The 25,117-nt window shown below is 46.5% G+C and overlaps 1 protein-coding gene across 4 annotated transcripts; it reads left to right on the plus strand.

Annotated features, from left to right (window-relative positions):
* The first annotated feature begins 3,830 nt into the window (after positions 1–3,830).
* On the plus strand, positions 3,831–24,791 carry LOC144100207 (gamma-glutamyl hydrolase-like). 4 transcript variants are annotated; one of them, XM_077633219.1, is made up of 10 exons: positions 3,831–3,969; positions 11,218–11,375; positions 14,633–14,750; positions 15,474–15,524; positions 17,345–17,429; positions 17,871–18,012; positions 19,496–19,602; positions 20,271–20,361; positions 22,851–23,000; positions 24,504–24,791. In XM_077633219.1, the coding sequence occupies exons 1-10, from the start codon at positions 3,872–3,874 to the stop codon at positions 24,623–24,625; spliced, it is 1,122 nt and encodes a 373-aa protein (XP_077489345.1). In that variant the 5' UTR covers positions 3,831–3,871; the 3' UTR covers positions 24,626–24,791. The 4 variants fall into 4 exon arrangements, with proteins under 4 accessions (XP_077489345.1, XP_077489346.1, XP_077489347.1 ...); XM_077633220.1 differs by having other exon boundaries at positions 3,849–3,969; positions 11,213–11,375; XM_077633221.1 differs by lacking the exon at positions 3,831–3,969 and adding an exon at positions 9,812–10,004 and having other exon boundaries at positions 11,213–11,375.
* The last annotated feature ends 326 nt before the right edge of the window (positions 24,792–25,117 follow it).

Below are 25,117 nucleotides of genomic sequence, written 5' to 3' on the forward strand. Positions count from 1 at the left end.
AAAGGGAGGGTCTCGAAGGAGGCAGTCAAAATCTTGGAAAAGGGAAAACTCGATAGACGAGTTCGAATAATTTGGACCCCCGCGCACGAATCCGTCCCCGGCAACGAGGCGGCGCACGAGCACTACTTCCGGGCAGCCGCAGAGCCGCCTGGTTGCGAAGGGATGGACGAGAGGCTGCAGACATACAAAGAGATCATAGAGCACTATAGACTTGGTAGACGGTCCCTGCCACCACCGGACCGAGCGCTAACAAACAGGGAGGCAGTCGCATGGCGGCGCCTGCAAGCTGGGAACTTCCCGAATCCCGTCTGGCTCTACCACACGCAAGTCGAGGAAAGAGCCGACGATAAATGCGCGACATGTGGAGAGAGGGGTACTTTAGACCACATAATCTGGCAATGCCCTGGTTCCCCGGGCGCCAAGGAGAACATAAGAAGTAGAGAAGCCTGGGAACTGATGCTGCGAAGCGAGTCCCTCGCCCACCAGCAGCAAGCCATTCGCCTGGCGGCTGAAGCCGCGAAGAAACACTGTCGCTTCGCCTGTCTTTAATCGCGGTGACCCCGGCCCCCGTTCTCCAGGCCTGCGTGCCGGGGATGGGGAGTAGGGGGTCTCCTACATCGGTGGAAAATAAAGTTCTTACTCACTCACTCACTGGGCCCCAACTCGCGCGGCCGCAGCCACCACCTGACTCCCGCTCCTCCCGCTAGGGGCGCTGCGCCGGCGCGTGACGTCACGGAGGAAAAGCTGGGCCCCGTCGCGCGCGGCCGCAGCCACCACCTGACTCCCGCTCCTCCCGCTAGGGGCGCTGCGCTATGATTGACGTCACGGCATATGTATAAAAGAGCTGCGCTCCTTCGCCGGGACAGTCTTATACCCCTGTCACACGGGCATTTCGAGGGCCCTCGAACCGATAGTCTATCGACTCAAAGGCGATCGAGCGCTGCTACACGGGCAGTTTCAATGGCGATCGAGTCAATAGCCTATCGAGTCAAAGGAGCAGCACGGAAGTCCATCGAGATATGCAACGCATTCTTGGCTTAACCAAGCTAAGCCTGGCCATTTTTTGGTCAGTATCAAGCATTATGTGCACAGCTAGCATGCAATTTAAATTCCAATGCGCTCTTAATCCTTCTTGCCGGCCATAAAGCTTTTACCACAAGTAGTTTTCCTGTCGCCAGCTACATGGTGCGCCAGTTACATCAACAAATTATTGTGAGCACAACTGAGTCGCAGGGCTAACAGAAAACAAATTTTGTTATGGTTTATGCTGTCTGGCTCACGAAAACGTATTCTCGCTTAATTTATCCAAGATTAAATCAATAGCAGAGAGGTCAGCTTTCACGAATTCTGCTGATCGAAGTCGCGTTTATTTTCTTTGGAAGCTCTGGGCACGTGTGACAGCATCGCGTAGCCGTTTGGCCAAGTGTCAGAATCTAATAAAATCGTGTATAGCTGTGATTCAGGTAGGTACCAACAGCAGAGAGATACTACGGTCAGCCCTTTACTCTGCGGATCCCTCTGAGACACATTCGGAAATAGCAACTTAAATTGGAAGCCGTCGTGCTTACATCCCCGTGCACGAAATGTGTTTAACGGGAACAGCAGCAAGCTCGGTGCACGGATGTCGAAGACGTACTGGCAATTGAAAACGCGCTTCGTCTTCGATCTGCAGCTGACCAATCCGGTTACCGCTTGCACATCACTGCGCCAGAGTCAAATCAATAAATATACATTCTGATGCATAAAATAATTATAGATGAAAGCGTAGATAAAAAACTGCAAGCGACGCTCCAGCGCAGAAATGTGCTTGTAAGTACCGGCTTCCAATCCGCACCGCACCTGGTCGACTACCGTCGCATGTGTGTGTAACAGTGTGTCAGGTAACCGTATAATGGCCTGGGAAAATGTGTAATGTTGGACAGCGCACACCCTCATGCGTTAGGTGACAGCGCATCAGCCACGGAAGCGGAGAACACGCATTATACGCGCCGCCGGCGCGACCCGGCCTCCAGTCCAACGTGCCAGGCGCGCCTACAGATGGCGATTGGTGTCGAGAGTAGGTGTGCTCCCGCAGCCTGCCTGCGAGGGTAAAGAGTGGTCTGTAGGCACACTGACGTATGCCATCAATTGGGAATACGTTTTGCACACAGTGAGGGCATGGGTGCAGAGAAGGGCTCTGCACACACTCGTCGCGCACTGTTGAAAAAGCTGATAGTGCACACGTCTACTTGCGGCAGGTAGTAGCCGCTGATCCGGATCATGAGAGAAATAACGAAGGATAAGAATGGGGTGGAGCGCATATGGCAGGTTCTCTCAGATCATGAATGGCAGCTTCGCTAATATCCCTCCCCTCAAGAGAAAAGTATACAACAGCTGTAGCCTACCGGTACTTGTCTATGTGGGTGGGTCTATGCCCACTATGTGTGCAGAGTGGGTGAGGGAATAAATGCGGGTTAATGACATCCTAGTCGAAATCAAGGGGAAAAAATTGGCTTGGACAGGGCGCGTAATGCAAAGGCAAGATAACCGCTGGTCCTTTAGGGTAACGGAGTGGATTCCATGAGAAGGCAAGCGTAGCAGGAGGCGGCTGAAAGTTAGGTGGGCGGATGAGACTACGAAGTTTGCGGGCATACTGTGGCCGCAGCTGGCAAAGGACAGGGTTAATTGGAGACATGGGAGAGGCCTTTGCCCTGCAGTGGGTGTAGTCAGGCTGATGATGACGAACTAACCGACATTCGAGATGCCCTCGCCGATCAACCTCCAGAAGACTAGACAAGCCAAGACCACACGCCTGCCATTTGACATAAATGCAGTACTGCCCCGGAAAGACAAAACCCAATCAACAGTCTTCGAAGTTTAGAGGGCGTGCTTTTCGTCGTCAAAGGTCTGACAACCGCCAATAGCCAAGCATCGCTTTGTAACCAACGAACATGCTCTACCACTGCGCCAAACTCCGACCGTATGCCACCACGAGAACGCCAAGCCATCTGCGACCAAATGGAAGCAGTGTTTTGCGATGATGTCATCCAACCGTCGAAGAGCTCCTGGGTGGCACGGGCTTTTCTGGTGAGAAATAAAGAGAAATAAAGAAATAAAAACTGCCATAGAATAAGCAGTCTATTTATCTCACTCACTGGATAAAGGAAAATAGAGTGCTGATTCCACGGCAGGTTCATCAGACCATTTTCCTCACTAGAGTTTTGTGTGTAATATTTACAAAATATTAATTAAATGCCTCACCTAGTTGCTTTCTGGTCAACCTGGTATAATTTATCTTTAGTTTATGAGCGTTGGTTAGTGGAATATTATAATTTGCCAAGGAGTTGTAGCGATATGTGGCACCGGCTGCTGCCAGTGTTTACTCGAACTCTGTGTGCCGCCGACGGGCCCTGACGCTCCTTTTCAAGAGGCCCTTCTGCTGACATCCAATAACGTTGTTTTGCTTAGCGTTAGCTGCATGTTATTTGCACTTCACCCTCTTTCAAGGCGTCGTTGGCGTCCGCAAGCGGTGGTTCGCACCACCGGGAAAACTTGGCAGCAATTCGAGGCCAAAAAAAACTATTATTATTAATGTGAGGCCATTTGCGGCATGGCGTATTTCTGTAAAACTCATCGCTTGCATAACAAAGTTAACGCTCAAACACTCGTGTCAAAGTCTCGTAATATCCCTGTGAGTTGTTTTCTTTCATCCCCCCTATTGTGGCGCGCTATCACTCTGACACATGCGGGACACACCAAGCTGATATTAAACTATGCTGTTGTAAAGAGAATGGCGGAAGTGAGTCATATCATATCTGACCACGGTAGTGAAACCAATATGTGCAGGAACACGCGTGGATTGACACAGGTTCATATCTGAGTTGTGCGTCTCATGAAAGCAGCTGATGAGTTTTCACGCTTGTCAATACCTTGGAAAGCACAGGCCGACGTCACGCAATTCTGTTCATCTCTGTACCAGCCGTTCCTGACGTGAGTCCTGTTTTCCTTGCCCGTGTTTTGGTATAAAGATGGTGCGTGGACAAGCTTTCTTATTTATAGTTATTCCACGCCCTGATTAATTCGGTGCTATATAGTTGTTTTTTGATACTCGCTAATGCAAGGAGAAAGCTGTGTACAGAATACTCGAAGGGCCATCAATGATTTCTACCCACTGGGCGACAGTGTTTCAAGGGTGGAATTAAGGGGGTTCAAGTTTTTGGAGTCCTCCATTTTTTAGGGACACACCACTGATCGGTGAAGTCGTTTTGAGCGGAGACTTTCTGCGTCGGCGTACTTGTCTCTGCATAGCTTAGTGAACGAGTGAGGGTTGTTGGCTTTCCTTTCCCATGTCGCAGCACTTACTAATGTGACCAGAATATTACAGAGCACGCTTCGGGTTTTGAAACTTTCTCACGCATTGCTAGAGAAGATATGATGGTTTATTGGGTTGAAATGCTAGCGCCCCCGCGGCGTGGGCTAATTGATGTGTAAAAGCGTGACAAGAGTTTGATCGCCAAAGCGTGCTCCGTATTATGACGGTCGGACTATGGACCTCCTTCACCCCGCGACGTCACGAAGATGCGGTGGCGCTGATGTTAGCAGCGACTTTCGCATGGTAGGCAAAACAGGTTCCGCTTGCCCGTGCCTACCGCAGCTGCCGCAGCTACCGGCGGCTGCTTCAAGCCTGTGCACTGCAGAAGCAGCATGTATTGACCAGCTGCGTCACTGCTGGATCCGCGTAGTAGCATAAAAAATATTAAATTAGCCTCGATAGGTTTCTCGCGCATAAATGCCGCATTCGGAAACTGGCTAACAGGCATTGGGCCACGGTAGTAAAGCGAGAAGTCTGGGAGTCGATCGGCACTGCCACTCAATGCACTTAATAGCATGTAAGTTACTGCATTCATCCACCTGAACTTCATGATAGTAGGCTGATAATTGCTCAAGGAAAAAAAAAGACATATGCAGCTGCACACGTACTTATCACCTTGAGCCGGAGTGCACGGGGCGCCGACAGGTTCACTCGCCCCCAAGGAATGCGTTTTTTTTGTTAATAGCACACCATGTTTTAATGGCACGTTTTATGACATTTAATATTTACTTGAAACTGTTTCTTGATATGACGACGTAAATATTTCATTCGAGTAGAAAGAAGTCTGGTAAGTTGTGTCAATCTTGCGCGGTCGCGTTGGTGTGCTTAGAATAGCGTACCTTAAGTGTGCTAAACGCTATACGCTTTTTCATTGCATCATGCATGTGTCATGTTTCATGTGGTAGTACATGATCGCGAAGCTTGTTTGGAAAGAAGTAGCCGCAGGCGTGCTACTAACAGACACGTGGCGAGATTGAGAGGGGACGCGGCAATGAAAAGTGTTTTCGTTATTCATGCATGCGATATGTAACTAAACTTGGTGCAAATATGAAATTCCTACGCTAGTTTCAGTAATTCCTTTTATTTATAGCTATACCTGGTGCAGTTATGGGTAATTATAATTAACACTGTCGTCAAGTCCCCCCAAGGTCTCAAATAATTTAGTAGATAGTGCGCAGTTTTTTTATGCCAGCATGTACATAAAGCCCTGTTCTGTACGATGACGCAATTAGTTCTTTTTTCTATATGATCAGTACTTATGCATGCATAGTTACATGAAAACGTTTCTTACAAAAAATAACTAACACAGTACTGCACGTGCAGGGAAAAAATCGAGAGATTTATTACGCTCCTCAACGTCTCAGGAATAGTTTGCGACAAATGGAATCATTTGATTTTCATGTGAATTACGAAGGTGAGTGATCCAGTCGCAGAAAATGTGAGAGGTCAGAAAACGAACCTTAAAGTTTATTCCCTCGTTTATGGCATCTTCGCTTTCGATTTGTTCAAAGAAATGCGGCACTGAAATCAAAGAAATTACCTCACAATTTTGGACGACCACACTTCTAAAAAGCGTAATATATAAATTTGTACTCAATATTTTGCTATAATTTTTCGCCACGAAACTAGACTTCAGGGCTAGGAAAGAAAATAATTCTAGAAATCAAAAATATTCACCAAATCGACCAGCTTAACAAGAGGACAAGTCGGCCTGGCTGGTGCGTAGTCATGCGGCTAAAAACAGCGCTAAGCGAGACAGGAGATCAGGGACACGACGCTGTCCCCACTTTTCGCATAGCGCGACACGTACGTATGTCAGCAGACGATGAGCGCATGTCTGCTCCGCATGCCTGCTCTCTTTATAGGCCGCACGTGGCCAACGCAAGCTCGTGTACTTCGACAAATTACTAAGTTGGAAGCATCGACCATTGCTATGATTCGCAGAAACTGGAAACGCGCCTACAAGCCTTGAAAACCCGCGCTCAACACCTATCCGCGACGCCACTCCCCGACCTTTTGCCTACCACGAGCTCGCTAGCGACTGCAGCGCCACCTTGTTTGTTTACAAACATGCAGGAGGTCTATACTTCTTGTCATCCTGTACTGGACGCCCCTAAAGATGAAGGAACACTTAATTATGCGCAGTTCGTTTCTGTCGAAGAGGTCACCAATGCAGTGGATCACTGGTGTCAACAGCAGAGTTGGGCAACCTCATAAAGCTTGTTTCAACCATACGAGGTTGACTTGAACCTCGCAAGGTGAGGTGAGGTCGGTGACATCTCGAAATTCCGTGACTGCGGTCAGCAAGAAAAGGAGGAGGAGGAACAAACTTTTATTTGCCATATGAGAAAAACGGTAGGAGATAGTTATAAGGATTACACAGCTGCGTGGTCCCTCGCGACGGCGCTAGGTGGCTTGAAGACCATGTTTCTTGGCGACCTTAAGGGCCCAGCCCACTGGTACCTCCGGGTGAGGGTTGAGCAACGCAGTTTCCCACTGACTTTGGCTTGAGATTTGGAAGCTTAGAGGTGCTGGGTCCTCTGGGCACTCGAATAGGATGTGATTGAGGTTTGCTTTAGAATGATTGCAGAGTGCGCAGCGGGAATTGTATTCCGCGGGATACATCAGGGAGTAGATAAAACCGCAACCTCATGCGTGAGTTTGAGGTTGTGTAAGGTCGCCAGTCGGTGAGGTCGGGTTTTGAAGGCGAAGCGTTTTGCAATTCCCGCGTCTTACTCGACGATAACTCCTTAGGAAGCGTAGTTTGAGTGCACCGCAGATGTGCGTGCACAGTGACAGTTGGTGTTCGGTGATCCCTTTCTGCAATACCGGATGCCGCGGCCTGCTCCTATAGGTTTCTGCGGTTCCACCGTAATGTCCCTTGAGACCGAGCCTATACTGCATGAAGATTCCACTGTAATGTTCCTTCAGACCGAGTCTATACTGCATGAAGGTTCCACTGTAATGTGCCTTGATATCGAGCCTATACTGCATGAAGATTCCACTGTAATGTTCCTTCAGACCGAGCCTATATTGCATGAAGGTTCCACTGTGATGTCCCTTGAGACCGAGCCTATACTGCATGAAGATTTCACTGTAATGTTCCTTCAGACCGAGCCTGTACTGCAGGAAGGTCCCCGCAGTTCCTCTTGGAAGGTGTGCTGCAGCCACGGCAACTTGGTTTTCGGACCACTGCTGCTGGACAACAAATCCGGGTATCTTTGCCGATGAGCCATAGAATGGTGTTTGCAAGGCTTGCATCTACGCTGCCTCCTCGCTATGCCGGTTACACCTAGAAAATTAAAATGGGCTAATTTTTATGTTTGTGCTTACCAGTTTAGCTGATCCATCGATGACCAATTATGATATATTCTGTTAATATTCCTGAATTTGAAAAACCTTCTTTCGCGTGCAAATTATAAACTATTCGAGCTCTCATTACAGATAACCAGTCTTACCAAATGCTTGCACATTTAGTAGTATTATGTACATTACATATTGAATAACTGTACGTGCCTAAAATGTCATTACTGTTACCAGTAGTAACTTTAACGGTACCGTCACAAATGTGGGTTACCTATCTCACAGGAATCTCGACGGGTGTATCTTTATTTACAGTTTGAAATAAATGTTTCAATTGTTTTCCATTTTTTTTGAGGTCGGGCACTACACTTCAGCCTCGCAATATGAGCATGAGGTGAGGTTGAGCGAGGTCGCTAGTAGCTTCTGGAAAAGTGAGGTGAGGGCGGCTAAGGAGACCTCAGCCTCTAATGACGAGTTTGAAATTGAGTGAGCTCGCCAAATTTAGTTTGAGGTTGAGGAGAGGTCCAGGTCTTTGAGGTCAATGCCCACCTCTGGTCAACAATAGCCACCCTCAGTCTTTCTAGGCCAGGATACAGACACAACTGAACCTGTTTGATCGCCCATATTGCAGGGGCTGTAATCGAAAGGAATATGCTCGTTGTAAATGAGACTCAGTAGACTTTCATTTCAATGTAGCATGTTTCACTAGGATCACACAACGAAGACCGAAGAGAGATATTATCTGAACGACCGCTCAGTGATTAATAAACTTGCAAGCTGCAATGGGGTGATAAAAGGCAGCAGAGTTTTGAAAATGCTTGCGTCCTTCCATCGTAGTCAAATGTAGGTAACACATATCTCCCTCGACAACATGGGGCCATGGGGTCATCGCATGATTGACCAGTATCCATGCGCTATCCTTGCGCGATATAAGCTGTTTAAATGCTATACCATACTGAGACATAACTACAGCGCAAAAAACAAAAATACGTTCGGAAGAATCACCTACAGACACGGACATTGTTTGCACTCACAACTTATTCATTGTACCAAGGAAAGATGAATATAAAGGCTGCATCGCGCATGCGCGCAGAGTACAGAAATAAAAAGACATTCCTATGACACATGGAAAGGTATATCTTATGTTGCGACAGAAAAAAAAAATTCTTGTATATTTCGGAGTACGACCTTTTCAGTTGCTAATACAGCAATTGTCCGTGTGTGCAGGTGTTTCTCTTTTTTTTTTGAAGCGATGTTTATTGCCTCAGGGCATAAAAACTATGAAGTGAGAGATGAGTGAGATGCTTAAATAAATGACAAAAAGGTGGGCTGATCTGATGAAATCAAGTAGTGAACGATGATATGGACCCTGTGTCCAGGCAATATAGGAATCCGGATTGTCCGGCGAGAGACCCACCGCCACCAGGTGCCGAATTCTCGTCGGCTTCAGCGCCGGGCAGTCCCACAACAGGTGGTGGATATCCGCCTCACAGTCTCTGATCTCCTTACGTGCTTTTGGTTTTTCGCGCTGCAGTTATGTCTAAAAAAAAGTAACCAGTTCGCTCAAAGGCTCGCTTTACTGAAGCTATCCCATATGGTTCTCCGAGTACGACTTGAGCGCGCTGTGATTGGCAGGGTACTATATGTGTTACCTACGTGGGACTACGACGGATGGAAGCAGCCATTTTCAAAACTCTTTGCTTCTTTTTATCGCCCCCATTGCAGTTTGTAAGTTGATTAATCACTGAGCGGTCGTTCAGATGGAGCAAGCCTGTGACATTTGTACTTTTGCTTTTCGCAAATCGACTTCGTCAGACCGTGAACTTGGTGACACTTATAGGGAAGCATTTACATAAGTTGAACACGAAAGCATTTGATCGAGACGTCGGGTAAAGACCGGCTACGAAGTCACGATATAGAGTTGGTTGAAGCAGGCCTTTCATGCACTCTAACGCTCAATGTAAAGAAGGAAATAAATGCACTCGCTTTATGTTTAATCGTTTTGTTTTCTCGACGCGTTTTTCTTCGCACCTTGTGGTATGGTGAGGTTGGCTATCGACGATTGCTCGATACCTAAATGGCACTCTATATCACTCAAGCTCAATGACTGACGCGGCGTCTGTTTCGTGCGTATTAGAGAGGGGCCGCGTAGCACAGCGTTCGATGAGCGTATCTGAGTTCAATGCTGACGCCTTCAGGGCTGAACTGAAGCACCGACGAAACAAGTGTATGCAACTTTAACCGCGGCTACTGAGATGCGTACACCTTGGATGGGACGAATTTTCTAGGGAAAGGAAAGTGACAGGACGTCCACCATTGCGTAACGTGGGATTAAGCGACAGCTGCTAAGGTATTTACAATTTACCAACTGTTGGGGTTGATAATGTGAGAGGGACTTCATGTCTGTTACGTTCTAGGGTAGTCTCTTTAGTTTTGCACACATACTCATTCTTCGACTGGCTTGTCGCAGATGGACCGTGCTACATTCCACCTCTCTCTCTCTCTCTCGCAGTATGCTCTCCCTCCTCTTCCTATGGTAACTGCTCTCCTGATGGTTCCCGTTGTAACCACCCTTTGGTTACGCATTCCTACGCTCTCGCCATACCCACATCCTTCCACTTAACCCTAATCGTTCCGAGGAACAACTAGGTATAACTGCCCTCCGACTGGTAACGCACTCACCGGTTACGCCAACTCCTATTACTACTGCTGCTACTACTACTACTACTACTACTACCACCACCACCACCACTACTACTACTACTACTACTACTACTACTACTACTACTACTACTACTACTACTACTACTACTACTACTACGACGACGCATAACTTAAGAACAAGTGCTTAAGAGTTGCCGCTATAAAACGAATGCAAAGCAGCGCGCATTATGCGCGTGGAGAGAACGTGAATATTGCTTTTCATCTTCTTTGCACACACACCTTTGAGAAGAAAAGAAAGTTGGCCGGGTTGGTTTTAATCCATTATGGTTCCCCATTGTGCCCTTTTTGTGCCGAACCTGAGACAATAGATCACTTCCTGCTGTTCTGCTGCCGCTTCTCTCATTTGGGGAAGCGTCTTTTGCAAATTACATTTCGTCAACTGGGTTTGCCTGTGTCCTCTGCGGTTGTTATTTCCATGGGCGCTTCTTTGCTTGGACGAAGCGACATGAGTGTGCAAAATTTCCTTCAAGAAACGCAGCGACTCCCATTCTAATTTCTTTTTCCCGCTCTCAGTCAGTACGACATTGAAACATTACAGGCATTGTATACTATTATGCACATTAAGTCATTGTCCCGCCTTCGATCTACAAGTTCACAGGACCCTTGTCCTTGCGTCTTCCGATCTATCAGCCTACATGCTATTACCACTCCTTTTCCCGTCAAAACTTTCCTGTATCCAGCAATTAACCGCCTGTGTCTTGGCCACTCTCCCGCAGTGGCAATGTGCCAGCATTGTTTGAGGCCTACCTACCTACCATTATGGTGGTGTCGTGGTGTTTTCTTGTTCGTTTCATCTTCGGTTTTTGCGCTTTCTTAATATAATGCACCTTGCAGAACAGCCGAAGGCGGTCTTTTCACGGCTTCCACTGCTATCTCAGCAGTATCCTCATCGACATCGCACGAGGTATGCCTTCGCACCGACCTCTCCTCATCGTGGCGTACGCTGCTCTGGCGGCTGCGGTAGCCTTCGCCTCGAAGACTCATCGGCCGATAATCGGTGAGTCCTAGTGCTGGCATGTGTGCCTAAAGAGGGGCGTGTTCGTGTCTGTGTACAACCTACACTGTAAACAGAAAACCACCTGAATAGGAGTAAATGCCTTGTCGCCTAGTGATTCCCGAAAGGGTTGTTCAGACACTCCTTAAAAAAAGGAGTACCTGTTCTACTCCTCTGTATGAGGTAGTATTCAAGGAGCTGAATAAGGTATAGGTTTGGGCTAGTTGGTAATGCGTTTTTTAAATCAAAGCACGCAGAAAACGACGAAGACGAGGAAAGACACGGACAACCGCTTGTTTGTGTGTTTTCTCTTCTCGTCTTTGTGTTTGCCGTTTTCTACGCGCTTTGTCGTCAAGTATTCAACGACGTCAGATGGAGTAAAGTGTTACCGTTAATTTTAGAGCAAGTGTTCCGCTCACCAAGGAGTCAGCACGGCAACTAATCGAAGAGTTATATACTCCTTTGCAGTTGAATTTACAGTACATTTCAGGAGTATGTGTCTGTTCCTTTTAAGTATCATTTACAGGGTATTTTTGGAGTAACCTTTCCTACTATAAGGTGGCATTTATGATGCCCAGAGGAGTATATTTCACTTCATGAGGGAGTTGATTGGAAGTGCAGTATTCCCGTGAAAGCATAATTTTAGAGCTATTGTGTTCCAGAGTGGACGCATCAATGGAATTTTAGGGTCTTATTTCAAAGGATATTTTTATTGGGTACAAACAATTCGTGCCCAGTGTTCGGCACCTGGATTTGGATATGTTTACAGAGAAGCAAGCAACGCCTTGGCCTCTGCAGAAAATAAGGCTGCCTTGACCCGCTCTACCCTTGGGTATCTCAAATACTCACAAAAATGCAAATAGAGGTGCCGCCCTTGCAAGCAAGGAGCGCGTCTTGAAAGACTTTGCTTATCAACATACAGGCATGTCTTGCTTTCGCTGGTTACGAGCGCGACGCCAAAGGAAGCTACTTTATATTGAGAACAAAAAAAAAACACATGAAAGCTATCACACTTTCAAGCTTGAAATATATGAGGTGCTTTAAGTGTAGTTTGAGTCAAGTTCGCACAAGAAATTCAGACATTTTTCAATGAAATGGGCATTGCTGAAGTTTAAACGCTTTTCATGGTAAAACATTAGCTAGTAGCACATAGTAGTCAACTTTGCTACTAGCTAATCTACTAACTAGTACATATCAGTACCCAGTCAGCTGACAGCGGCTGAATGCAGTTTTCCGGGCAATACAAGTTGCAGAGAGAGCAGCGTTCATAGCAGTTCATGGAATACGGCTCATAGAAAGCAGCGTCAATCGAGAACTTTTTTTCTATAAAGCATAAAACTGCACAAACAAAAAGGTTTTACTGAAGCTTTCGCGCATACGCGCTGTCTTTGGCTGCTTTCCTGCACTGAAAGGCACATTCTGACATTATTTTTTTTTACTGATTAGAAGGTTCCACATGCGTTCCAGACAGAAGTTCAAAAGTAACGATTTAGTTTGGTTTATGGGGGTTTAACGTCCCAAAACGACTCAGTCTATCAGGGACGCCGTAGTGAAGAACTCAGGAAATTTCGGCCACCTGGAGTTCTTTAACGTTCACTGACATCGCACCGTTCACGGGCCTCTATAATTTTGCCTCTGTCGGAATAATTTCGACCCAGGTGGTTGAAATTATTCCGGGGCCCTCCACTACGGCACCACTTTCTTCCCCTCTTCTTTCACTCCCTCCTTTATCCCTTCCCTTACGGCTCGGTTCAGGTGTCCAACGATATGTAAGACAGATACTTCGCGATTTCCTTTCCCCCAAAACCAATTATTATTATTATTATTATTATTATTACTATTATTATTCGGCCGCCGCGGTCGGGATCGAATCCGCGTCTTTCGGGTCAGCAGCCGGGCCACCGCGGCCGCTCAGAAGAAATAATTGATATCGGAGCGTGCGAACGAAATGCAGTGCCTTGCACAAACACGCGGCATTGAAAGCTGCACTTTGACGGCGTCGTGGTTCTGCTTACACGTCACAGCCAGGGCAAGGCCGATTAACATGGCAGGGGGAGCTCGTCGTTTCATTGTAATTTCTTTGTATTTGTTAAGAATAGAAAGCTTCCATCCATTTATCCATGCCGCCGCAGAAATCCGCGGAGCACGTGGCTTTCGGAATAAGCCAAGACAGGCTCAGTTTTCGAAACGTAGAAACAAATAAGAGATGACTAGAGGATTGGTGGAGAATGTCAAGAGAGTAGTTTAGAATTGGGAATAAAATGGGAAGTTAGCCCGAAGATATTGAGCACGCTAGGAAATAATAGCCAGGCGACACTTGTCACCACCTCGATACAAAGAAAAGACTAGTTACACAACCACCCATCCACCTACCCACCCACCCAACAAATATTGATGTCCCTGGCTCATTTCGTTTTTTGTTACTGGCGAGCATTGACTGTTTGCTACTCACCGTTTCGCTAAGTGTCGCCGATGCTTACACAGCATCACATAAGCTCGTAAACAAACGCGAACGCAATGAAATTACGTGTAGTTGCCCAGCTCTTGCTCTTACAATTCACGTTAGACATGTATTTCGTGCTTAGCGATGCTAAACTGCCAGCCATTTTTCTCTACCGAGATTTTCTCTTCGAGATTCTATCCCGAGACCTTCAGCTCAGCAGCCGAATGCCTTGGTTCCCGATCTACCGCAGCGAATATATAAGTGAGCCTACTGTTAACATTGCGTGCTCCCACCTGTCCCCTTCAGGCTTCCTTCAGTAGAGTGGAATCAAGATAGCACTCTTATATTACCCCTGACCTGTTCGCTTGGTGAGACCTCTAGGGGAGCCTCTGTGTGGTCGAAAGGGGTGCTCTTGTTTCGGCCACAGGGCTATAGCCAATGATTCAATCCATGAAGTGACTGTGCGTGATCGCCGGCCCTTACAAAGATCTATTTAGACAGTCTATAGACTGTCCATAGACTGCTGTCTATAAAGTCTATAGACTGACTATGGACAAACGCTTGAGAATAGTCTATGGGCAATACGAATCCTATAGACAGTCTATAGACAATCTGTATTTATGGCCATACTCGTTTAGTAGACTTTTGTGTATAGAAAGTCGGTAGACTATGAATAGACAAAAAGAAATATCTATAGGAAGGCGATGGAGTATATAAGAAGTCTACAGACTGTCTATAGACCACTTTTGTAAGGGGGGGGGGACCCTTGCCTTCTAGTGATTTCAAGTTCAAAGCATTCTTTTACATGCCGCCGCAGGGATTCTGGCTCAGAAGGTCAACGACCTTTTGCCGCCTCATCAGGCCAACCAGACGTACATCTCCGCCTCGTACGTGAAATTCGTCGAGCAGGCCGGCGCCAGGGTCATCCCCATATTGTAAGGACAGCGATGATTGCGATGGTGGCGATGAGTATTAGCGACGCACTTTAATGACTCCATGAGCTTATTAACCGCTGAAATATAGTCACTTCGTGTTTACAAAAGTGTCCTTTGCTTCACGTAAGCTGCAGTTGTTGTTGGTTTACTTCCTCTGTCTTTCTGCTCTCGGAAGTGGTCTGTTTTCGTGTTTAATTCACGTTTTAAAGCATGCGTACTTCTTTGACGACAAGGAGGCCCGAACTTCGCATTGTAACCTGTAGCCATCCTTGTTCTAAATCATAGCAGCAGCTTAATTAATTGTAATCCTAAAACCATCACTTCCTGTCCACATATACCCGTTGCAAGAACATTTTTGTACATATATGCATACGCCTTTAGCAGCTGGGGGCACCGCGTGTGAAGGTGTCTAAACCCGTTTTACTCGACGTATAAAAACAGATTCCTAATCCGCTCCACTCTAAGGTTCTCTCCATACCACTTGAAGAGATCTCACTTGGCCCCCCTCCCCTCTTCCACGCTCTCACACGCTTTTTACACGATTCGTAACGAAACAGACCTGCATCAACACACTCCAATATTGTATTTCTGTGCAGATGACGCCGTTGTGGGTCTTCGTTACAGTGTGTAAATGTTCAAGCGCTATTAGCCATAAGTGTTTGCAGTCGCATATTTGTATACGATGTACGTAACTTATTTTTTTCTTTCTTTCGATTCTTTCAGTGTTGACCGAGAAGACGACTACTACATCAAGACGTTCAATGCCGTGAACGGGTGCGTAAATGTGGTGAGGAGGCCAGAGATCCTTACAGCCGCAGTTAATTAGGTAGCGGCATTATTTACTTAGTGGCACGGAAACAACTGAGGCCACAATGAGCAATACACATGATGTAATGCAATGTAGTCACCTATGGCTACTATGAATTATCTACTAATAGACAGGTTTAAACACCGCGTAAAATGTGATTTGATCGGGTCTTTGAGCACATGGGCAGGCTCTCAATTTTTTTTTTTCAGCAGTATGGCTAAAGAAACTGAAGGACAGTAATGTCCCTAAGAAAAATAAGTTGGCATATATATATATATACACAAAATGAGCGGATCGTCAACGAATAAAAATGCAGTAATCACGTCGCTTTTAATTCGTAAAATGTGCATGATATTCGTATGTGTAAATTGAAAGGGCATGTGGCCACTGCGCGCCACGTAGCTGGTATGTATCCCGCGATCTCTGCGTCAACAATTTCAATTGCGAAATTCCGTTCACATCTTTACCATATTTTTAGCAGAATTCCTAACCTGTAGGGAAGAACTAGGTATGATACGGATGATGATAATTATTTTTTGTGGCATGCATAGCACTAGAGACGAACGCTGTTCCATCCGTGCTGTGTGTACTTCGGCGCAGTGCCCCAGAGCGACGTGTTTCAGAAGAGCGCACATCCGTCCGTCCATACATACATACATGCATGCGTACATACATACATGCATACATACATACATGCATGCGTACATGCATACATACATACATGCGTACATACATACATACATGCATGCGTACATGCATACATACATGCGTACATACATACATACATACATACATACATACATACATACATACATGCGTACATACATACATGCATGCGTACATGCATACATACATACATGCGTACATACATACATACATGCATGCGTACATGCATACATACATACATGCGTACATGCATACACATACATACATGCGTACATACATACATGCATGCGTACATGCATACATACATACATGCGTACATACATACATACATGCATGCGTACATGCATACATACATACATGCGTACATGCATACACATACATACATGCGTACATACATACATACATGCATGCGTACATGCGTGCATGTATACATGCATGCGTACATGCATACACATACATACATGCATACATACATACATGCATGCGTACATGCGTGCATGTATACATGCATGCGTACATGCATACATGCATGCGTACATGCATACATGCATGCGTACATGCCTACATACATGCATACATACATGCATGCATACATACATACATACATACATGCATGCATGCATACATGCATGCATACATGCATACATACATACATACATACATACATACATACATACATACACACACATACATACATACATACATACATACACATACATACATACATACATACATACATACATACATACATACATACATACATACATACATACATACATACATACATACATACATACATACATACATACATACGTCCGTCCGTCGGTCGTCCGGTCGGTCGGATCGATCGACCGTAGTCGGTCGGTCGGTTGGTCTGATCGATCGGTCGGTTGGTCGGTCGGTTGAACAAACCGCTGTGAGAGTAGGGCAGTATGACACATCGACTAATGGGGACTGGTTCAGTAAGTCAATCACCCATTAGCCGTACCATTTAGCCGTGCTCTAGCAGCGCAGCCACGTCCACTATGTCGTCGAACCGAATAACCGCAACACCTTGAATGTTCAGAAATTACTCTGGTTGTTGTTTTGTGACCTCATAGGCTATGCACACGTGGCGCAGGATCCTGTTTCCTGGAGGCGACGTCGACGCAGTCAATTCTAGCTACGGCAGGGCGGCATCTATCCTCTACGACCTGGCGATGAAGGCGAGTTCTACTACCCTCATAAACGCTGCACTAGGAAGCTATGTTTCAAAGATGAACATTTCTATTGACACTTCACATATGCTTTCTAAGATAACCTTGTGCGACGAATTGCGACAGCAGGTATAGACAGAGGAAGAAAGGGGCTTGGACAGGGCATGTAATGCGAACGCAAGATAACCGCTGGTCCTTGAAGGTAACGGACGGGATTCCAAGAGCATGCAGGTAATCGTAGCAAGGTGTGGCAGTAGGTGGGGGGGGGATGAGAAGTTTGCGGGGATAGGGTGGGCGCTGCTTGCAAATGACTGGGTAAATTGGAGAGACATGGGAGAAGCCTTTGCCCTGCAGTGGGCGTAGTCACGCTGATGATGATGATGATGATGATGATGAATTTCCGCATAGCTTCTCAATGCCTCGCCGTCTCCCTGTTTCGTCATCGGGTAGGCCAACCGGAAGGGGACGCACTTCCCGCTGTGGGGCACGTGCCTGGGCCTTGAGTTAGTCGCCCGACTCGCCGTGGGTGGCAAGCAGGTGCTGACGCCGTGCCTCGCCCAGGGTGTGGGCATGCCGCTCGACTTCACCCGCGGTACGTGTGTGCGTGCGCGTTGGCCGCCAATGCGACAGGGGGCTCCTGAATCGGTATAATTCGAGCGTGGTTTGATTCATCATCGGTTATCTATATTAGTGCCTATAAGCAGCACTGTGCGTTGGGAGGAACGCCATAGTGGAACTATATGGGCTCGTGACTAATTTGCGCCATTTATAACGCGAGAGCGTTAACTCATTAAAGGTACCCTGAAATGATTTCGACGGGCATTTTCTAGTGCAACAGATCTGTAGAGGTGGTCGTTCTGGGTATTCTATTCAAATTCGAAAGCTCTGCGTGTGCCCTATAATTTAGAAATAATTCTAAAAATCCCTGCTCGCAGTAGTTGACAACTGATTAAGGCGACACCTCACCGTGTTGTATCCCCTACTCCGATGACGTCACTGGGCAGACGGGAAGAATTTGAAGGCTGCCTCTTCTGCCCACTGACGTCATCGGGATAGGGGATACAGCACGGTGAGGTGTCGCCCTAATCTGTTGTGAACTACTGCGAGCAGCGATTTTTGGAATTATTTCTAAATTACGGACTCCACGTGGAGCTTTAAAATTTCACTTGAGTACCCACCAAGACGACTTCTACAGATCTGTTGCGCTAGAATATATTCCCATCGAAATCATTAAGGGTCCCTTTAATTCACATGCATTGAAAAAAAGGTTATGAATTTCCAGGACTTCATCATTAATGCCTCCTTCATCGCAAAAACGTAAAAATAAGATTCATTAAGAAAAAAAATCAATTACATTTTAGTTAATTTCAGGAAATTTTTATAATATCTAGGTGCCTAAGGTCCACAAAACCATGCGCTAACACGCAGGTACATGCAAGAATTGAAGTGAAAAATTCAAATCTGCTTTATCATCCGCGAATGCAGCATTACGACTACGTTAATTTTTGGCTGTTTTGCGTTCTAGCTAGCTTTTGCATGAACTTATCTTTTCACGGGCCTCTTGCATGTCTGGCAGCTTATACTATGGCCTTACATTGGTAAATATGCTAGAGAAGAGCGTTACCTGAAGTATGTTAGTGATTTAAGTAGATATGCGGGAATAAATTAAAATTATTCATATTTTCTCGCTCTGTGTCATATATGGAACGTCGGGAGTTAATGGGTAACTCATGAGGCGGGAAAGGCAGCGCCGTCGCGTCGTTAGTGCGCGAAAAATCCCAGGAGCACGAGCGACCTTCCGCTGCTTCAGAGAACAGAAGCTTTCTACCTCTCGCGGATGCCACCAGGAGGCTCTGAGTGAGTGTGACGTCATCGTTCGTCCTTGAAGAAGCAGAGTCGAAAATTTCCATTGCGCACGGGAGCCTCTATAGGAGTAGTGCGGAGTTATGCCGCCATGTGGATGGTATCAATCAATCAATCAATCAGTAATCCGCATTTATGTACGGCTCAAACACCACCTTGCATTCACTTATGGTGACTGTTTCTCATCGGTTTGTTTCCTGTCGGACTCGAAGACTTCCGGAGAAGTCGGATGCTCCACAGTCTTCCCCGACACCTGCAGACGGTGCTGAGCTCCGAGCCGATTACATACAACGCGCATCACTGGTGCCTCACGCTGGAGGTACGTATATACACAGGCTCAGCGGACAGCTTTGCTAAGGCTGCTATTTTAGATATACGGGGTGTAGCGCTTTAAAAGGCGCCCTGAAGCATTGTTTAGATCGACTACGTGCGATACCATATAGGATCAAAGGGCGCTTTACTGGCGATGTCGTCACCGCGGAGATATTTATTTTTAATATTTCCGCGCGCGCTCTGATACCGGTAAAATTCAGTGTTTAACCGGATACCAGATGCTTGAGAGTGGTCGCTGAAATGAAAGCAGTACATTGTACATGTTTGCGAAGGAATGAGAAAGTTCCAGTATAGGGTCCGTGGGTTGTGCACATTTAAAAGTTAAAATCTAGTGCTTTGCGGACTACCTATAGCTGAGGGTTACGCAGAAATTTCTTTTCCAGTATTGCCCAATATAGCATGACGCGCCTAATGCAATTCTATGTATATAGCGGCTCGGTCTATGTACCGGACATTGCGGTACTACTAATAATTTTTGGAAATGCAGGATTGCGGGTGCAAATCGGAAAATATCATTTTGGTAATATATGTTTTAAAAGAGAAAAGTGCGATATACGTCGTTGCATATAGAGGGAGTAGTAAAAGGCACGGCGTTGCTTTCATGTGAGATACAACAGTGTGAAGCTTTATGTTCGCGATGTTTTTTTTCTTCAGAACTTCAAGGCCTTCGGACTGAACAAGTTTTACACGATTCTCTCCACAAACGTGGACCTGCAGGGAATGACGTTCATCTCAAGCATGGAAGGTGGGTTCGCATCAGGCACTGGTGACATTTTGCAAACGTGTGAAAAAGAAATGATAATCTTCTTTGTCAGTAAAAGACTAGATGAGTGGATAAGTTCATACTTTTTTTAAGCTCCAACAAAACGGAGACGAAAGGCGCGCTTGCAAAAAAAAACAAAACAAACATTTCGTCCTATGTACAGGTGAGCCTTTCGTGTCCTTTATTTTTGTGCGCTCCCGAAAAGTATGGCTTTCCTTTGTTCTATGGTGCTGTGTTTTTCGACACAGGAAATACACCGTCAGTGCCACTTAAAAATCTCCACAAGAAACCCAGCTGTGCAATGTACAAATGCTTAGTGAACATCACTGGGTCGCAGAACACAGCACTAAACCTAATTTGAGGCACTGGTGGTTGAACTTGAGGGAAGCCAACTACTGGTCCTGCTAAACATTTCCAAACAATACCGACGTGAAAGAAGGTTAGAGACCGATTCTGAAAGATGAAACCACAAGGCGTACCGGAGAGTACCTGTTGTCGGATACAACTGAAGAGAAGGGGTTTTTTCCCGTCAAAGGACCCTCTTCCAGCCAATGGCGTCGGCCGGTTTTCATGAGTCTGTTAGCGTGACAATGCAGGGAGTGTCAGATGAAAGGGAATAGGTCCCCCCCTCCTTAATCGGGGATAGTCCTCTCCCTGCACTGTAACGTCGCTCCCTGCGTTGTCAGGCTAGTAGGTTCTCGAGTATCCACCGACGCCATTGGCTAGGTTCTCGAGATTCGACCGACGCCATTGGCTAGGTTCTCGAGTATCGACCGATGCCATTGGCTGGAGGGGGACCCATTGTCGGGGGGAAAGCCGCTTTATTCTTGAGTTGTATCCGGCAACAGACACTAGTGCCCTAAACCATGCCCCGTTTGTTTTTGAAGCCGCCTCTTGCACGAGTTATAAACTGGCTTGGCAGAAATTAGTGCTATAGAGGAGGTCACTGTCGTCATCACCACTATCATCATCGTCAACACTGGTTACGTCACTGCATAGCAAACGCCTCTCTCATATGTCAACGGTTAGTCCTACGCAGCGCCAGGCGCGGCCACCGTGCCCAGCCAATCTCCCTCTCCCTCTTTCCCTTCTTATATCCCCCTTGACTGTCTTCCTTTTTGCGGAAACGTCTTTCAGCTGAATCCCTTCCGTTTCCTCAGACGCCCACCGGTTGTTTGTTCCCTGCAAATAACCCTTTATGCCTCATAGGGACACCGGTGTTCTACCTGCATGGTTTTGGAAATGTTTTCCCCGTCAGTGTAGAGAAACCTGGAACGACAACTACTTGTGGTGCCATCTATGAAGGGTTAACGCAACTATATCACACCTTATTTTACCCGTAGATGAATCAAAGGTCCTAGGCAAAATAAAAGAAGGCGGCTGGTTTGAGCTCTCCTTGCAGCTTCGGTTCAACGTCGAGCGCATGCGTGAGACTTGCAAGGCTCTCCGTGAGTGTAGAGAAACCTGGAACGACTGCTACTTGTGGTGCCTACTGTGAATAGTTAACGCAATTACATTACACCTTATTTTACGCGTAGATGAGTCAAAGGTGCTAGGAAAGACAAAAGAAGGCGGCTGGTTTGAGCTCTCTTTGCAGCTTCGGTTCAACGTCGAGCGCACGCGTGAGACTTGCAAGGCTCTCCGTGAGTGTAGAGAAACCTGGAACGACTGCTACTTGTGGTGCCTACTCTGAATAGTTAACGCAATTACATTACACCTTATTTTACGCGTAGATGAGTCAAAGGTGCTAGGAAAGACAAAAGAAGGCGGCTGGTTTGAGCTCTCTTTGCAGCTTCGGTTCAACGTCGAGCGCACGCGTGAGACTTGCAAGGCTCTCCGTGAGTGTAGAGAAACCTGGAACGACTGCTACTTGTGGTGCCTACTGTGAATAGTTAACGCAATTACATTACACCTTATTTTACGCGTAGATGAGTCAAAGGTGCTAGGAAAGACAAAAGAAGGCGGCTGGTTTGAGCTCTCTTTGCAGCTTCGGTTCAACGTCGAGCGCACGCGTGAGACTTGCAAGGCTCTCCGTGAGTGTAGAGAAACCTGGAACGACTGCTACTTGTGGTGCCTACTGTGAATAGTTAACGCAATTACATTACACCTTATTTTACGCGTAGATGAGTCAAATGTGCTAGGAAAGACAAAAGAAGGCGGCTGGTTTGAGCTCTCTTTGCAGCTTCGGTTCAACGTCGAGCGCACGCGTGAGACTTGCAAGGCTCTCCGTGAGTGTAGAGAAACCTGGAACGACAACTACTTGTGGTGCCATCTACGAAGAGTTAACGCAACTATATCACACCTTATTTTACGCGTAGATGAATCAAAGGTCCTAGGCAAAACAAAAGAAGGCGGCTGGTTTGAGCTCTCCTTGCAGCTTCGGTTCAACGTCGAGCGCATGCGTGAGACTTGCAAGGCACTCCGTGAGTGATGTAACAGTGCACGAACTCTGCACCGTTCCTTCCTTGAAGGCACGTCGGCGCCCGTGTACGCCGTTCAGTTCCACCCAGAGATGGCCGTGTTCGAGTGGGGCACCCGAACACCCGGTCGCAGCCACCTGTACCACAACGGGGACACCGCCCTCTTCTCCCAGTACCTCGCAAACTTCTTCGTGGGTGAAGGTACAAAAAATTCCTTGACTTCTACTTACCACGCATGTTCTTTGAGCTGCGCACGGGTACAGAAGAGTGCCGTATCCAGAGGGTCTCTAAACTTAAGTCTAAGCAGGCTACGTAATAACATAGTCCATCTATGTGATCAAAAGCATACACAGTGCAAACGTCCATGAATAGCGTGCACTGCACAAGCAACTGCGTAAGTAGGAAGATGAGGGGTTATACATGTTATTCAGGTGAGCTCGGGGAAAACAGAAAGATGCACTCCAAACATGAGTACACCTATATGGGAGCAAAAAGGGAGTAAAATGGCCTCTAGTGCACTTAATTTTATAAAAGAGAGTGTGCTATAGGACAGCTTACTCCTTTTTGCCCCTTTCTTTTTACTCATTTTTGTTTGGAGTGTGGAGACAAGGAACGAACAAGAACACAGCCTCGATAAAATGGGAATACAAAATAAATAGGTAAAATAGGAGAGAAGAAAAATAGAAGGAAGAAGGGTAAAACATGAGAAATTGGTAGGAATGCGTTTTATCAGCAGCTGCCCTGAGCTTTTCGCACGCGTATATATTGCGCAATTTTTATTTTGATTATTAGCTAGCAGAATGTGCAGGGAGTGATTTTTTCTTTCATTCCTTCATAATTTGGGCATTTAAGAGTTAAATGACTGGGGGTGGTCGAAGTCAGTCCGGAGCTGTCTTCTAAACTGCAAACACGAATTACCCTATAAGGGTCTAAAAAACGATAAGCCGTCCTCTAGCGCAATCTCTAATAGGGGTAGGATATGTTGTCCAAGGCCTAAGATATTGTTACGACGATTTTGTTAAGATATTGTTACGAAGAAGAGGATGTTAATGCAGCTCCCTGTTCGTGTTGGTGCTCCCTGCTAGGAACTCTTTATTCTAGCCGCCAACACTTGTAAATAAATGTAAATAGTATTTCCCCGTAACAATATATTTCCATTACTAAAAATACGGAATGCTTAAGACTGGCAACGGAAGCAGATTCCTTCTTCGGAACTTGCGAAGTTCTTACAGTTACCAAGATTCTAACCGAGGTTTTAATCTCTTCTAATTGTTAGCCTCAAGACAATCTCGTTCTGGGGTTAAAAGCCTCCTTGAATTGCTTACTTCATCAAGGTACTGTTACTTGAGGTGGGAATGTGCCTGCGTTGCCAACACAAAACATTCCGTATATTTGTGATCATAATCTACCCAGGGGCTTGCGCCGCATTCGTTTCCCTATTAGGGAGTGCGCTAGAGCTAGGACTGCTTACTCCCTTTTAAAGTAGTCCCTTACAGGGTAATTCATTTTTACGGTGTACGGTGTGCCTTACGGGTATTTGCGAGTAAAGATGGATCATCCGCAGCCACTGAGCCACCAGATAAGGCTAACGTCTTTGTCGTGCATGAAGACACAGTTTTTGCACACAAGAAATCCTGTATGGTCACTTATTTCATACGCTGCTTCTGTTTGTTTTTTTTCTCTCTGTTTGCTTTGGGTTTGCAGCGCGTCGCAACAACCACCGCTTCCCGAACGAGGATGAAGAACGCAGGGCGCTCATCTACAACTACCAGCCTTCTTTCACAGAAGACAAGACATATTTTACGCAGATGTATCTCTTCGAGTGATGCTCCGCTTAGGTCACTGAGGAAGACTATAAGGAGTGGAAACTCCGCCGTCTGCGGCGACCAGAAAAGGTCACAAGCCCGCGGCGCCACTATCCTGCTGGCGGCGCCTGGCGGCCTGGAAAGAAACTACTGAAATACAACGTCACAGCGTGCCCGCTGAAGCAAACACCCGTTTCGTCTGCTTTCAGCGCGCGCCGCCGGAGCCGCCTGGCCGGGCGCTGCACTTTTTTTTTTCCTGCTACTTTTACGAGGCGCCGCAAGGCGCCGCCAGTGCATGCGCTCGCGCAGACGGGAGTTTCACCTCCTGTATAGTCTTGCTCCGTGGCTTAGGTGTAGGAATGCTGGGGGGCAATATGGCACTTAGATGGACTCTTAGCCGCAAAACGCTTATCGGGCAGAGAGAACGCGATATAACACTTGCTTGTTTTTCTTATCATGCTGTGGCTGTTTTGTACTCCGGGTTGAATAACCTTCACATCGCACAAAAATCTC

Source organism: Amblyomma americanum, chromosome 8 (assembly GCF_052857255.1).
Source record: "Amblyomma americanum isolate KBUSLIRL-KWMA chromosome 8, ASM5285725v1, whole genome shotgun sequence".
NCBI lineage: Eukaryota > Metazoa > Arthropoda > Arachnida > Ixodida > Ixodidae > Amblyomma > Amblyomma americanum.

Bases quoted from the DNA above. Each gene is read 5' to 3' on its own strand.
- LOC144100207 (XM_077633219.1), top strand. From the start codon at position 3,872: ATGAAAGCAGCTGATGAGTTTTCACGCTTGTCAATACCTTGGAAAGCA. The intron at 14,751-15,473 runs GTAAGGACAGCG...CGATTCTTTCAG, and splicing joins GCCAGGGTCATCCCCATATT to TGTTGACCGAGAAGACGACT. The intron at 18,013-19,495 runs GTACGTGTGTGC...TCGGACTCGAAG, and splicing joins GCCGCTCGACTTCACCCGCG to ACTTCCGGAGAAGTCGGATG.